The 16412-nt window shown below is 39.9% G+C and overlaps 1 protein-coding gene across 2 annotated transcripts in view; it reads left to right on the top strand.

Moving 5' to 3' along the window:
- The window catches only part of PLPP1 (phospholipid phosphatase 1), a 65365-nt gene that overhangs the window by 44790 nt on the left and 4163 nt on the right, over positions 1-16412 (top strand). For both annotated transcript variants that reach the window (XM_064438392.1, XM_064438391.1), the window contains exon 4: positions 4988-5045. In XM_064438392.1, coding sequence (XP_064294462.1) covers positions 4988-5045 — 58 coding nt within the window. The remainder of the gene's footprint in view (positions 1-4987; positions 5046-16412) is intronic.

Here is a 16412-nt window from a genome sequence, read left to right as displayed (position 1 = left end):
GTTCTGCACACTTGCCAAGTGCTTCATACCCAAAGTGGTTTCTTAAAGAGGGAATAACAATCAAATCCCTGATTTAAAAGGGATTATCTTTTTTTGTTCTCATTCCCTTCATGTAAAATGATAGCAACACTCCTGTGAGTCAGAACAGTATTATGCGGGTAACTTGTGCAGACGTGGTTAATGGAAAGAAGTCTGTAATCTGATGCATGTGAGAGCAAACTATTAGTCTTTAGAAACGTTGGTTTGAGTGCCTCTTGCTGCTATTTTCATTTTTACTGTTTTCTGAGAGGGAAATACTAGAAAAGATAAGTAAACGAAGTCCTGATTATTTTTTTTTTTCCCCTCTTGGAACGGGCTAACTTAGAAATGTAGTGGAAAGTTAAACTTTCCTTTTGGGTGTTGAGTTCAACTGAATGACAAAGTCAAAACTGGCAAAAGAGAACTTGCTCTGTGGTGCTTTTTCAACATGCATGTGTAATGCCAGTTGGCTGGACTTTGTAATATCAAGAGCTCAGAACATACATGTTTGTTTGTGATAGTAGGATAAGCAAGGATAAGTTAGAAATTAGCAAAAGACTGCCTATTTCTTCCTACAACCTGCAAAATCTGTTTTACGTCAGTAAATAATATCCTATGTCAGTAGGATAAGGAAGAAACTTTCATTTATGTAACATAAGTGCATGGTAAAATAGCCTGTAAAAGCAAAAATGTGTAATTAATTGTCTGCAAAAAAACCTGGGTGTAGTTTCATGTGTATTAAGTGTCAGCATTGGCAAAGCTTTCTTCCTATCTACCACTGCTTAAAGTAGAGCTGAGTGGATCTACCCTTCACCCCAAATATGATTAGGGAATTGTGCAAAACACTAATTATTTAGTCTCATGTTGAAACACCTTCAAAAGGTTGTACTTGTGCAAGTCTAGTGCTTGAGAAAAGAGCAAGTGCTGTGAAAATGTTGATTGCTGAATACAGAGAAATTGGACTTTTAAAGAATATGGTGCTCCAGCTTAAGCATAGGACTAACACTTATTAAACCTTGTCCTCTAGGAATATTTCCCTGACAAGCATGTGGAGCGCTCTGGCTTGCTTGACACAGCTGTGCTGAGCTGCTGCTCTGTCTGGCACTTACTCCCTTCCAGATCAATGGAATGGGTAACACAAATGTCAGTGGAAGCTATGAGTCAGATGTGGAGAATCCAGAGAACTTGAGGATAGGAAGGACTTGCTGGCTAATCCAATGGGTGGTTTTATTTGCTTTGATGTGGGAGTGTGCATAGTGTTTTGCTGGACCTCCTGTTTTTCTCTAAGGGAGCATTCTATAACTCAGTACTTATATTGGGAAGATTGCCTTATCATTCAGCCTCTGCGAGGTTTATTGTGGCACCACAAGAATACCCCTTCTTCTGTTGTATGCCTTTCTACTATGATTTCTAACACTTCAATGTCTTACCATTTAACGCTCCACTGTGCCATATGTATTTAGCTATTTCCTAGTCTTGTGTTTCACTAAGGCTATTCATTTCGCTGTCACACTCCTGCACTTTGCTTAACGTTTCTGCGAATTCGGGTGTCCTTACAAACACATTATATGGGGACACGACATCAAGCTTGTTTACTAAGCTCCAGTGTTCAGTGATTCCCTTATGAAATAATGCACTTCACAAAATATTGTGGAGCAGAACTTACTACTAAAAGCATGCTCTTCCTTGCAAGCGACAGTGTAAGACAAATTATCCTTTTATTTGCTGTGCATTATGTTCCATTTTTCTACTAATTGAAGAAATGGTACCTTCTACCAGGTGGCCTCTGCTCCCTAGGCTAAATTTCCTTCGTGCATGGAAAGGAATAGAATAGAATGAAACGGTCGTTGGTGTCAAGTCCTGCAAAGAAATCTTAGACTTTGTTGTCTGGGATTTGTTTGTACGTTGATTATTTTCCAGGTAATCTTTAAAAATGCAGACTTAAAATAACAACTGTTGTGACTAATCGTAACCACTCTTATGGCAACCTTTTAAAGAAAGTATAGCATCTTTACTTTTGTCGTTATCATAAACCATGTGAAATTTGTGGCAAAACTAAGTTTTAAGAAAGGTAGACAGCCCTTATATTACCTTAAGACCTTTCTGAGATGTCCAGCAGTACTGTGTACATTAGAAACTGAGAATATACCTTAGACCTCAGTTGAGACCAGAAACTGGTTTTATGTTACTGCTTAAGGTGGTGTTCTAATTTGGTAGTAGAATATTGCCCAAGTGGAAATAATTAAAGCTTATGTTTTTTCCTGTTAAATTTAAGCCTTGCTCATCACATCAGAAGTGACCTGTGAGGTATATTGATGGAGTAAAGTGCATGGATTTCTGCAAAGCTGTTGTTTTGATGACACTTTGCCATTTTGGAAAGAATCAAAACAAGACTTCGCACGTACCAACTCAATTTCATGACAGTACAGTTTCACTGGATACTGTTCTAATATTCATTTGAAAAAGATGTCCTGAAATCTGATGTGCAAATTCCTACTGGGATAATTTAGCCATTCCTTCATTAGCAAAAGGTGAGGGTTTTGAGGGTTGTCTGTACCATTTTATTTGTAAATGTATTTTCTTCAAATATTTTTGTCGTCTTGTGACTAGTAAATACTGTTTGTTTTTTTTATTTAAAAATATATTTATTTTTTGACATGCTGGCTTATGGCAAGCCAGCACTTGCAGTATGACCACGAATAAGCTTGGGCTGCGCAGCCGCTTGGCTGGTTTGATAGACAGGATGTTCTCCTGGCTTTGGGAAGACATTGTTTTCATGCTGAGGAATCACTGGGAAACTGACAATGGAAAACTTAGTGTTTGAAAGGGTTTTAAGGTGGTTTTTTGTTGTTTTTAAAAATATGTCTTTTTTAAAGAAGTCTAGAGACAACAGTATTGCCAAAGAAATTTCAGTGGGATTGCACAATGTACAAGTTGGATCAATACTTTGTCCCAGTTGTATTTTTGGCAATACCTTCACGTGCTAAGCACAACATTTTTAATAATGTACAGCATACTTATCTACTCCTGATCTGAATGCATTCAAATTTTGTAATCTTCAACTTGGAACAAAACATTATTAATGTTGCGTTGGGCTAATACATTCCTAAAAACAAGAATGTCAGTAGTCAATAAGACCTTTAAAATGGTATAGGAATTCCAAAATAAATGTAAAGAATTGTACTTATTCCTTCTCTCACTTAATAGTCTTCTGAATTTTAGTTGGCAACAGGTTGCCTTCAGGAATTGTAGGAAATGTCATTTTACGGACAACAGGAATAGCCTCAAAGTGGATAAAATATTGGCATAGGAACCAGGAATTCCTTACTCTCTATTCTCTGTCCTGTAGAACAGCATGGTTTGCTTTTGTGGCTCAGTTGACATGTTTGTCTGAAAGACACAGAGCTTTTCAAAATGCGTATTCTGTTGGCTTTCATAGTGGACTCTTGTCCCAGGGTTTTGACTAGTGAAAAGTTAGAGTACTAAAGTGGAGGAGGAATGTCTAGCTAAAATGTAATCTTAATGTTTTTGCATTTTAAACATCTGAAGATAACACATTGTCAATATATTTTTTTTCTATTTAAGAACTGAATTGAAAAATATCTGTGGAGGTATGTCAAAATTCATCTTAATCTTTTCAAGATTGCTTATTTAGTATCTCTGAAACCAAAAGCTACTGGCAGTGCTTTGAATAAAACATAAACCAAGAACTCTAAAATCTACCAAGGAAACTTATGTGTTTTTTTTCCTGATGTCTGATGATGCAGTTTTTTAATGTTTCACATGCAGATTAATGCAGGAAGTTTTGCAGTTTCACTTGTGCACAAGACTGTTTTATTGCCTTCCTTGTGGTATTTGAGTGGTGAATGTGTAACCCAATTACCTTATAGCACATCAGAGCCACCTTCATTACTCTCATTACAAAGAGTAGAAATGTTTCCCTATACCAGGAATTTCCCTGGCCTCAGACTCTGCCTGGTTGAGGCACCAAAACAGGGAGCTGCTGGATATGGTGGAGGGCAGTCTGAGGAGCTATGAAACTTTTTATTAAGTTGGCCTTGTTTGTGGATGCCAAGCTCTTAAGTGAGGAGTGCTGTGCTAAGTTGTGCAGAAGCCTGGCCGAGACCTGGCTGATAGCCTGTGAAGCAGCACCGTTGCAAGGCTTTGTGCATAAAATAGAAAAAACAGTTTAAGTACAGTTTCTTTAATCTTTCCACTTAAGAGTGCCCTGGACTGTCTCCATCAACTGCTGAGTCCCTTCAGTCTGGACCGGCTATAAGCCTTTACAAATTGAAGGCAATGTTGACACTCGTTAAAGGAGATGGCCAAGTATGAAGCTATCTCTGCAAATATTAGATGAGGTGTCATCTTTTGCAGATGGCTGGCTAACAAACTGCCTTCCTGCCTTTCCCCCTACCTTTCATTGATGGATGATTGTGGTTGTTGTGGATCGGTACACTTAACAAATGTACATGTGGTATAAACATCTAGATACGAGTTGTTAACTACTAGTTCTTGACTGTGATCAAATGCATCTGTAATTGGTTTGGGGTGGTTAATGTGTCGTTTGTTCTCATACACCTACTGTGACTATCAGGTAAATAACATTTAAGTTTAAATTTACATTCAGGTATTGATCAGGAAGATGAAACAAATATGCTGCTTAAAGGGCACCTGATTTCTAGCTTTGAGGATGTGTTCACACTTCAGTCAAAGGGCTAGTAGTTACTACCTGATATGGAGATCAACTTAGTGCTGGAATAGGATAGCTGCTGAGTAGTGAAGTCTGTGCTGTTTGTCAAAAGCTGTTACCAGGAGTGATAGCTGTTATGCCTGGATAGTCTCCTTGAAGAAGAAGTATGGAGATGCTTGCATTTTATGAGTTCACTTGTGTAATATTAATTAATGTCCCTGTAGACTGAGAGTTGAAAAAGAAAAATAATGAGATGTCTGCTCTCTTCTCTTCCAGACTATCATTTTACTCTGGCCATTCGTCGTTCTCTATGTACTGCATGCTCTTCCTAGCAGTAAGTATGCGAACAAAGAGTCTGTTAGTTACTAGCACAAAACTGAACTAGTTACTTGGCGGCTTTGCGCAAGAGACACTGCTTTTGAAGGACACTTGTCTGAGATAATTGAAGATTTCTCAGTAGGAGTTTGAAGGGTTATGCCACTGATACTGGGACAAGAAATAGAATTATGTTGAGTATGCCTAAAAACACTTAGTATGGTAGTTGGCTTGTCTAAAATGAACCTGGTGACAGTGGGTTTGGAAAATATGCTGCTACTTATATTTAGTTATACTGAAAATATTGCAGGCGCATTAAAAATACAATAAGATATGTCTGACTTAATGAAACATGCAAAGCCTATTTTAAAAAACAAAAACCCTAAACTTAAACCCTGATCACATGTGGGTGGGCCCATAAGCTCAAAACAGCAGGTGAACTTGAATTTTCAAATTTCTTGTAGTCTTCTCTTACCTTTTAGGGGCAGGAAAGGAGAATGAGGGAAATGAGGGGACAAATCTGTCTGTGGAAGTAAACACTAATGATAAGATCAATTAACTAATGCTTCAACTGGAACCTAATATATTTCAATTCAAATTGTTACAAGGCAGCTGGGCAAATTATCTTCACTCCTAGGATAAGTTTTGTAACATTGGTTTGTTTATTCTCCCCCTGCTAATGTGTAATACAGAAGGTAAACTACTTTATGCAATTTTGTTGTTAATGTAGTTGTAAGATTAAGCTCTTGTTCTGGGTATAAATTGCTAACACAACACACACATGTCGGGATCTTCACAAAGCTCAGATTCAATTTGCCTTCTCATCCTGATTGCATTTTTCTTTTTTCCCCACCATCTTTTGGCAATAGTATAACATCCATATAGAGTGGACAAATTATTCAAAATAAACTGAAAACTCCACAACCCCATACAGAAAGGGGTGGCTCTTCAATATGAAATAAGTCTTCTAAACTTTATTTTCAAATCAAGCTTTTTCAGCAGGTCAGTGATCAGTTTGGATCTTTCACTGCATTTTGTTTATGGCTAAACCCGTTTAGTTCCTATCCCCTCTTACCTGTCTTTATCTAATGTAAATACAAAGAGTTCATAAAAGTATTATGTCCTGAGTTTGACTAGAATGTAGTGCAACTTCCTGTCTGTCAGCTGGTTTGGCCTTTTTTGTTTTGAGAAAAGTGTCTTTACTTGCTTGTTATGACTGACAGTCTCCAAAATGATATAAGTTCACTTGTAATATGATTCCAAAACCACTATTTCCGTGGTACAGTGGAGCAGTTACTGCTATATAGCAAACTAATTGGCATTTGCTCTATTAGGTTCAGCCATACCCTTCTGATCCAACTTCTCTGTGCATGCATGATTTTGTTGAGCAACATGAGAATGTGATACTGCCACCTCTCAGAAGCACAAACTTAGAGACAAGAAAAACCTTGCTAAGTGTGTGGCAATGAGTATGGCTTATAACTCATACTGATTGCATTGCAGTCACTTGGCAGGGATCTGAATCTGTCTGAACTTCTAACTCTGTCATGTGCATGTGTAAGAAAAGCCCTGCTTGCTGCAGCCTGGGGAAATGGTGGTGGTGAGGAGGACTTCCCAGCTGGTACAGGCTGAGAGAAAGGAGGTGCTATTTTCAAACCTTGAATCTGTTAATTAAAAGCTGTGTGCCCCAGCTGACCCCTCTCCTCCCGCTTGCTGTAATACTGAGGCTGTCTTTAGTTGAATACAGTGTAATAGAAGATGTACGGAACAGATTGGACTTGAGGCCTTGTTTGTTTAACCTACTAGTATTTGAAAAAATGCAGCCTTTGGCAGGAAGGTCAAGCATTCTATATTTTGAAGATGCTAACTTCATGTGGGTTGAATAATGCCTTCTGTAGTTGCCTGTAGTTTTTCTGAATCCATGCAAAGGAGCTTGTGTGGAAAGCTCCTGAATGGGAAACTATGAACCTTAACTGTCTTGGGGTTGTGTGCGTGTGAACTTCACTCTTAGCCACTTTCTGCATGCCACCTTGAAATGCTCTAGATCTAGAGCTTGTAGTCGCGGTTCAGCAATGAAACAAAACTTACGGAGGCACAGCATGCTGCTACAGAAACTGTCCTTGTGTTCTCTCAGTTCTGTAGTAACTGCAAGACAACATGGCTTTACCTGTCTCCCTTAGACTAGAAGGGTATGAATGTCTTTAATAAATGTCATGTTAAAAGAGTTAAACAGTAAGTGCTATATTGGAGATGAGGTTTTTATTCAGTAAACTTGTTGATGAGTAGCCAGAACACTGACTGGAGGAGAAGGCATTCTTCATCTATTCCTGCACCCCAGTTTTTTGTCTTGTCTCTGGCTGAGCTATTGCCCAGCCAAATAAGAGGCTTTGTGGAGAGGAAAGACTTCGACTTTCTTCTGTCCTGTAATAAGATTATTCATCCAGAAACTGTTCGGAGGCCTTCATAGGCACATGAGAAGGAGGTTAATTCTTGTGTGGGATGTTTTTACCTTGATAATTAACACTGTATTTCTGCATACCGACCTTTGCATTGGATGTGGTCTTTTTATTAAAAAACAACAACAAAAGTAAAAAGTACAGATGTCTTGAAGCAGACAGCTACTGCAGGAAAAGGAGGAAAACTGCTTTCTAACCCTCCTCCTTGCCCACGTGGCAAGGCTGAATGCTACCACTGGCTGTAAACCAAACCTGTGGCACTTGATAACCTGTTCATTAACCAAACTCTGAAGCTGGCTTCAACTGCTCTTTGCACACTTGCTCCAGCCACAGACTGAGTCATGAGCAGACTGAATCGTTAACATGTGGCATTACTCATAGGCAGTATTAATCATAACCAGACACTAGCATGCTGGTTCTGGAGAGACTGGAAGAGTCTGCCTTGTGTACATACTGCAGAAAGCATACTCTTAAGTGTTACTGCTGAACATTCGTACTGTGTCAGGTTATGCATTTCAAAAATGAGGAAACCTTTTGGGGGAATCAAGGGGAAAATGGTCTCTGCCACAGACAGCACAAACACTGCAACCATGAAATGAGATATTCTTGAAGTGTGTGGCTTAAATAAAGCCACCTTGCAAAATACTAGGCAAAGTAGTAAAATACTTCTGCAGCTTCGGTTACTTGAAGTAGAATTGTTGAATTATAAACAAGTTGTAGCTGCTTTTTGCTCTTCTGTGAAGTTGCACATGATGAATTAAAATCAAGCGTGAGGTGATTCATCATTGAAAATGTTTTATGTGCTTTAAACCTTTGACATGAGAAATTCCACAAGTCTCAGTGGGAACTGTGGTATCTGAGTTCTGACTGCATGGTGTCATTGGTACTGGGGGAAGAAACTGCAATTTTGAACATAATCACAGAATCCCAGGTTGGAAGGGACCTCAGGGATCATCTAGTCCAACCTTTCTAGGAAGAGCACAGTCTAGACAAGATGGCCCAGCACCCTGTCCAGACGACTCTTAAAGGTGTCCAACGTGGCCGAGTCAACCACTTCCCTGGGGAGATTATTCCAATGGTTGACTGTCCTCAGTGTGAAAAATTTTCCTCTGGTCTCCTGTCGGAATCTCCCCAAGAGCAACTTGTGTCCATTCCTCCTCCTCTCCATGCTGCTTGTCCTACCTCATAGTGAGGGCTGTACAAAGAAACACCTGACAGTGCAGGCTTTGTGCTCAATGTGAAGGAAGTAGTTGACAAAAACCATTAAGCTGTAGGTGTTGATAGGTGGATGGTTTTTTAGAAGTTTGTCTCTTAGGGGTGTTATGACTTTAATGTCTCATATTTTGGGGGCTTCACTACCCAGGAAGTGGGGATTTTGTCTACATGGTCTGTTATTTTATTGCTTCAGGAGCATATAGAAGAAAGTGTGGATTTGGTTCAGAAGGAAGGCTAGAAGCTGAAAAGCTTAAAATTCCAAATTGAAACTATGTAACTTGAATTTAAATAGAGCTAAAGAAACATGAAAGAGTCATGCCACATGAACTGTTCAAAATGAATAGTCTAAGCAAGCACATATCTGGGAATTTGAAGTATTTCTCCTTAGTTTGTATTTTGGTTTGTGGGACAACATTGGAGAGCAGAACTTAACTTTTAACTTCAGGAATGGAAATACTTACTTGGGATGTAATTTGGGCTCATGTCTTTCTGGGAGGACACAAATAACCATTGTTCCCCGCATTTACAGTTACTTAATATTGTCTGTCTCAGGTTCCTTGCAGGAGCTGGGTTCACCTTCCATGCATGTGGCAGTCAAGCTTTTAACGGTTATCTAAATAAAAGTAATATGTCTGTGATGCCATATGAATGTACATACTTCTGTAACTGAAAGCAGGGACTAGTTTAACGAAGCTGCTAAAAGCCTTTTATGGCAAACTATAATGAATCTACACCTTGTTACCATGTTTGAATTGTCAGTGTGCTCATGTGCAAAATCTCCACTTGAGCTGGTCTCGTGTAGCTTGCTCTATACGACAGTCTGGGATTAAAATAGAAGCAAGGGCAGTGCCTCCTGCAAATCACTGTGGTACCTGTCATTGAGAAAGGACGTTTGGTCATCTGCAGAGTGAGGAGGAGAATGCATTAATTCTATTTTAGAACTTGTTAGGTGTTTATGAAAGAAAGATAATACGATAGAAATGTGAGTTTTGAATAACTTCAAGGAATGTTAAATAGTTCATATAACCTGCTTATTTAAATAAGGAGTAGTGTGTATCACTCATCATTCTTACAGCATAGAGATTACTGCTGCATTTTTAACTGGATGTTATGTTGCCATGTGCCTGTAAAAAAGCTGTGTGTCTAGCTGGCCTACTCTAAGGCCTGGATTTTCAGTCTACTTCCACGTTAGGCTTACAGTTTCTTCTAGTTTAACTCCTTGGTATATGGAATGAGTGAAACCACACAAAAAAAAAATCTGCTTGCAGACTGTCAGGCCAGGGAGTTGTGGTTGAGAGTGTATTTTGAGATTCATTTGGCAGAGCTAGGTGGGTCAGTTTGGGTCCAGACAGAGCCGCTATCTCTGGGATGCTTTTGCCAGCAATGGTTTCATGTGGAAACCAGAGGGAGTCTGAGCCGCAACAGTATGTGGGAACCCAGTGACCTAATAACAGATGCTGGATCCCAAATAGTCTCCATCATCCCCTCCCCCTGTTGCTCTTTTCCTTTCACAGTTAAAACAGCTGGCACAATCTTTCCTCTATCAACAAAACCATTTTATCTTGGATTGAAGAATGGGAGGGTGAAGGTAGTTGAACACCTCTTCTAGCAATTTCTATGCAACCAAACTAGCACCCTTCCCCTTGAGGGGGAGATGCTGCAGTTAATCATAAGTTTTTGCTTCAATTTTTTTAAACTTATGTCTGAAAGATATTGTAAATTAAAATGCTAAATGGATGCTGACTTCAGTAGCAAGAATGACCCCGCTGCAAGTGCTGCAGTTGGCAGAAATGAATGCGGCCTTGAGGATCAGGTTGCTGTAATGGAGTCGGTCTTGGCTGTAGCTGGCTTGGGCACTGCCCTGCCTGCACCTAATCTGGTATGAAGAACAGCAGTGTGGAAACTTAGCCAAGCCGCTCTGCTATTCTGGGGACGGCAGCATGTTTGTGTTGCTTAGACCTGGGATGAAAGGGGATGATGAATCTTTGCCGATTATAACTTGAGCGGCTCTCAAGCTCTCCCACAGCTCATTGGGAAAGAACATCTTGTGTGTCCTTTATAAGGACAGAGGGAATTACAGATGAGAATGGGAGGGTGACTGGTATTTCAGTGACTTGGGCCTTCCTTTGCAGAGAGATCATAGGCTAAACACAAGTGAAAGCAGGGTTTAGGCTGCTTTTTGTACTTGTGCTTCTAAATGTGCCAGTCAAGCTTTGCTCTTGAAATCTCTTACTTTAATTGCTTATATTGGGATGGGAGGTTGAGTGAAACAGTACCCAAATATGAGCCTGGGAGCCTTTAACACAGTATTCAAGGTATGTCTGTTTGTATCGCAGTATTTCTTTACTTTCCCAAATGCTACCAACTAGAGCTGCAGAACAGTCCTTAATGTGTTCATGCCCACATGAAAGTGGACTATGTAGGCTTCAAAAACTAATGAAAAGACATGTTACTGAAAATGTCTTGTTTGGCTGTAGCTGGGGGTAGTACCAAGCATCTTACTTGAAGCAGAGATGAAAAAATGAAGGGTAACTGGTCATGCTGTGAGGCTCAAGTATGGAGACACTTGTGCTTTTACTCAGTATGTGATCGTAATGCTCTCTTAATAATGGTATTTAGACTTTTTAATAGTAAGCAAACAAAGCAACTTCTCCAGTTTGCTTGGGAGCATTGGCTGTCAGTAGTGATGAGATTGTGAACTGGCTCCTGTAGGACCGAGCTGAAAGTGATACCTTGCTGCACTTGTGTTCTGCTAGCGAAGGTTTCTAACTTGGCAGACACAACAGAAACATGCTTGTTCCGAGTAGAAGGAACACATCTAGATTTTTTCTCATCAGAAGGGAGCCAAGTGTTGGCATTTGCAATGGAATAAAATGTTATTGTTTATCCTGCTTTATGGTAAAATGATGTCAATAAACAATTATTTCTGCAATGTTCAGCCAAGTTGAGGCTGGAGAATTAAAAACCAAAAAAACATTACTTGTCCATTGGGAAGTGCCTGTACAGAATAGATTGGTTGTATTTTTGATATTGAATTGAGAGTTAGGCTACTATTAGTAACAGACAGGATTTTTTTTCCCATTGCATAGGAGGCAGCTCTTGCACACCAATTGCCTTTTGACAGCAGCATGCAGCTATCTTAAAGTTGCCAGGCTAGTATATATTCTGCCTTTTCTCCCTAGCCTGGTTGGTTTTTTTCCCTTAATTCAGCTGTCCAGTGGATCAGTTCCCTCTACCAGCTCACCATAGGGCTGTTTAGACATGAGAGCTGGAACAGGGGAGTCAGCAGGAATACATGGTTAAAGGGGTAGACTCATTCCTCTGAACAGCAGTCCAGAGATGCCTCCACCTTGAAGTAACGTACATTCTTTTCCTTCACTGGAAGGGGAGAAATTAATTCTAAAATGTTGCTACTTTTTTCGTTGTTTTCTGCCCAATCAAAATAAAACTAAAGAATTGATAATATTGCAGATATACCAGGGATCATAAATATAAACGATCATAGGAAAAGGAGATCTCCTTAAAAAGGCAAAATAACCTCAAAGTTAAAGTTGCTTTTTTCTTCCTTTTTTTTTTTTTAAGAACCCCAGCTCATGAGTAGTGCATTCTGCTACATCTCTGTAGTGCTTTTATAATACAGTTTTCTGTTTGGATATGAGCCTGTGTTTAAAATTACATGGCATAGGCATTATCCATATTAACATCAAGCTTCACATGAAACAAACTGCATATTGACTTTCGTTTGCAGGCAGTGTTTGTTGGTTGATGCCTAAAGCTTTGTGTTTGTTCATAGATACAGTGCTCACAGGTATAAAACAAGCTGTTGCACTTGCACCTAATATTTGCAGAAACACAAGATTGTATATGGCAGGTTATTTCTCAGCACATTTTACGGCTCTTGGCGGTTCCTATGTGCTCAGAACTCAAATTTTTAAACTGTTGCCTGTATTTCTTACACTTGCTTAAATTCCAGAGTTTGTACTAGCTGAAATATGATTAATAGCTTTTATAGAAACTAGCTTTTATACAAAGGAATCTCTAAAGTTTCCTGTAACATGCAGAAAGGGAAGAGCTATTTTGCAAACCTTCATAGAAGTAGAAAGCTTGGAAGATCTCCAAAGGGGGCTTTTCCCTCTGTTGCCTAGTCTGAGCAGTGCAGATGTGTCTTGGTCTGTACTGCTGGATTGTTGAGCAGGACTAGAACAGGGAGATGGCAGATCATCTGTGTAAATACTAGTTTTCAGTTGCTTTATAGCATTATGCAAGAATCCAGTGTGAATGTCTCAGCTCTTCCGTTCTCTTGGAAGATCCTGTTTGAATAACAAGGATACGCGGGTGCTAGTACTATTGTTACTGGAGTGCCCTCTCCTCACCGAAAAGCAATGATGCTTATTTACTGATGGAGTTGGAGGGTGGATAGTTACTTTGGTGCTCCGTGCACCTACTCAGCTTCCCAATGGAAGACTTCCCGGTCTTAGGAGCTGAGGGGGAGGAGGGCGAGGGGTAGAGGAACTGTGTCTTGTAAAGATGTCCTTGGGATATCATTAGAAGTGGAATTTGCCTGTCCTACAAATCTCAGCCTTTATTCCTAATCCCATGTCTCCTAGAGAATTTTGCCCCATCTTTTATCATATTAGTTACTCTGAGGCTGTTTTTTCTGAAGACTTTCAAATACTGGAGGTCCTGTACTTTCCCTTCTTCCTTCCGCCCCTGCCGCATTAACAAAACCACCAACACGTAGTACCTCTGTATCCCCTCCCTCCACCCTAGAAATCCCAAAGCCAACAATATGCGTGTGTACACACACTCGAGGTGGCTCACGCATTACTGTTTGCAGAGCTTCTTGGTTTGGGAAGAATCCTTATGGTGGATTTCCACAGCACTGGTTACTGCCTGTGGCTCTTGGGACTTTTTGCATTAGCAGACTTGCTTCAAAGTATGAGCTTTTCTGACAGTGACCAGTCATAGATCCAACACTAACTGCACTAGGATTTGTGCCTGCTAAGAGCCAAACAGTACTGCCGTAGGGCTTTTTCTTAACGCTCAGGCAGATTTCATTAAATCAAAGTTAGACACAATGGTAAATGCTAAGCTAAGTAAAATAAATGCTATTAGTTGCTCTCTCCCAAAACTTGTATCAGCTACTATGGTCTCTCAAAGCAGGGCTTATTTAAAAAGAAAATTTACTTTCTGCACCTTTGTTTTCCCTCCAGACTCTGACTATTTCTACTCAGACAAATTGAGAAGCATTCTCATTTCTCTGTGTCACAGGGGAGTTTTCTCTGTAGAAAAACCATATTCTCTCTCTGTTTTGCTACCAAGTTCATGATGCTATGAGTATATTAAGATTGATGAGACAAAGATAAGAAGGAAAATAGGTACATTTCCAAAGGGAAAGTGTGTTTCTGTTCATTAGGGCAGAACAGGACACCTGTAGGAAATGTGATTACTAGGGCCTTTTGATACCAGGGAAACATCAAGTCCTACTGAAGACAATCCATTTTCAAGAAGTGGACAGAAAAAACCGATTGGTGCAAGTAAAACTCTTCCTGTGTGTGGGAAACACCACCAAAACTTTCTTCTTTTTGACTTCCATTGCCAAAGGAGGACTGAAAGTGCAGGAGAATTTCCCATACCTTAATAGGCAAAACAGTTTGCAGCACAGAATTTTTGTGTAATAGGATTTTGGGAAAAAGCTGAGAAGGTATTGAATGAAAAATGACCGAGGAGTTCTAAGTATTGAAACTAAATATCTGAAATATGACCTCAGTTAGTGGAGTGAGCAGGTTTTGGTAGATTTAAAAGAATTTTGTGCCCTTAAGTTGGGGATGTGAGGTGTTAGCTGTTAGGAAATAAAAGTCACTGGACTTTAAAATTAGGTAGTCAGGCATGTGTATATGTATTTTAATACTGCTCTGGTGGAAGAGCAAATACTTGAAAGCTATGCTAGAAACATTAAGGCTAGCAAATAATTCTCCAGTTGCAGAGGCTCTTCCGTTCATGTCTGTGGCTTCTTGCAAGAAGCCACAAAGTGGCTGTGAGTTTCTCTTCATTCCTATGTTTATTTTTAGAAATGAAGTACTAGATCATAGATTAAGAAGCTTGTGTTCAGGATGTGTGTGGTGTAGAGAACATACTTCCATTATAGAGTAAGCATTAGCTAGTAGGGGAAAAAAGTTGGAGATTATTTAATCCCCTTACAAGAAAGTTTCTATGAAATCTATTTGTGCACTTGAAAAAAAAGGAATAAAACAAACATGAGAAACAGCAGGATGGAGGAGTGAAGAGAAATAGATGATAGCTGAATGACGTTACCAAATGATGAGAGACATGCTGAGGAACAGGATGGCAGTGAATCACGGTCACATCGCTGTCACTGGCAGGAGTGTGTTGCTACCGGAGCATCTCTGGATGCTCCTCCTGTGTTCATAAGCTCACAAACGTGTTTCTCAGCAACAAGTGAAATGCTGGTAAGGAGCGTTACAGTAGTATTAACCAGATGTTAACCTAAAGTTCCTAAACCTTAATCTAAAGAACCTAAAGTTCCTGCTGCTTCTGTAGATTACAAGCATTACTTTTAAAGTTTGTTTTTCTAGCAAAGAGACTTCGGTGGAGAGCCAGGCAGGGATTTGCTTCTGTTTCCCTTCTTTAAGGCTGTGCTGTAAATGACTTCAAAGAGGAGCAGAAGAACCTGTGCCATGGTGTGCATACCAGGAGGGGTTCTGAAACAGGCTGAAGTCATTGCCCTCTCTTAGTCAACAGGGTCAAAATGGGTAGTAGGCGTTAATGAAGCGTAACACCAGGACATCTCTGTATTGTGCATATACTGCTTAAGGACATCCTACATAAAGGACCCTTGGGCATAGTTCTGGCACCAATCTTGGTTTTATACTTAATGGAATTATAAGGCAAAAGTTCCTTCCTCTCTTTGGCTGCTTTATTTTCCTACGTGGTCCTGCTGGCCTGTTTCAGCCCAGACATCTTGCTGTTGTCTTTCTAAGAGTGAGTCCTGGTAGTAGGAAAGATTGTTGTGGGGGAGCACAACTGCCTAAGCCTATTAAAAGCAGTGTCAGTTTGAAGTTACCCACTTAAAAATAACATGGAATTTGCCATTGCTGCAGCCATTAATAAGCAATTACTTTCAACTGAACAAAAAAAAAAAACAAAACCAAACCCAGAATAAAACCAATTGTAACCAGAACAGCAGCTGCTGTTTCTGAAATTAAACACAGCAGTGATCAGTCATACTGACGCTTATTTGTGGTATGAGTTCTCACCTTTCTCACATCTTGTTTTAGAACAATATAAATCCATCTGCTGGTGCAAGAAGGGCACTGGGCATTTCCTGTACAGCTACTAGAGCTGGTGGTGTGCAGAAGCACCTAGAACTGATGAAGCCTGCGGCCAGCTGCATGTGTTCTGCAGGTGATAAAGCAGCTCCACACTTTCTCTGTGGCTGGAGATTACGCCCTTAATAAGGAAATTAAGTCTTCACGTAGATGTTAAATCCAAGTTTCTTGTCTGATGCTTTGTGAAGCATAAAGAAAATCTGAATACATGCTGCATAAGGGAGGTTCAAAGACTACTTCATTTGGTCATTGTTTTGTGGGCTGGCATCTTTCCAAGTTTGCTTTTTGTGTGGCTTGCCTCATTTTCTTACTTTGTTCATAAGTAAACCGGGTTTCCCACCTATCTGCAGCTGCAGAACCCTTTTT

Source organism: Phalacrocorax carbo, chromosome Z, assembly GCF_963921805.1.
Source record: "Phalacrocorax carbo chromosome Z, bPhaCar2.1, whole genome shotgun sequence".
Classification (NCBI taxonomy): Eukaryota; Metazoa; Chordata; class Aves; order Suliformes; family Phalacrocoracidae; genus Phalacrocorax; species Phalacrocorax carbo.
Note: the sequence above shows the minus strand (reverse complement) of the source record. Positions and strands in the feature narration are given on the sequence as shown.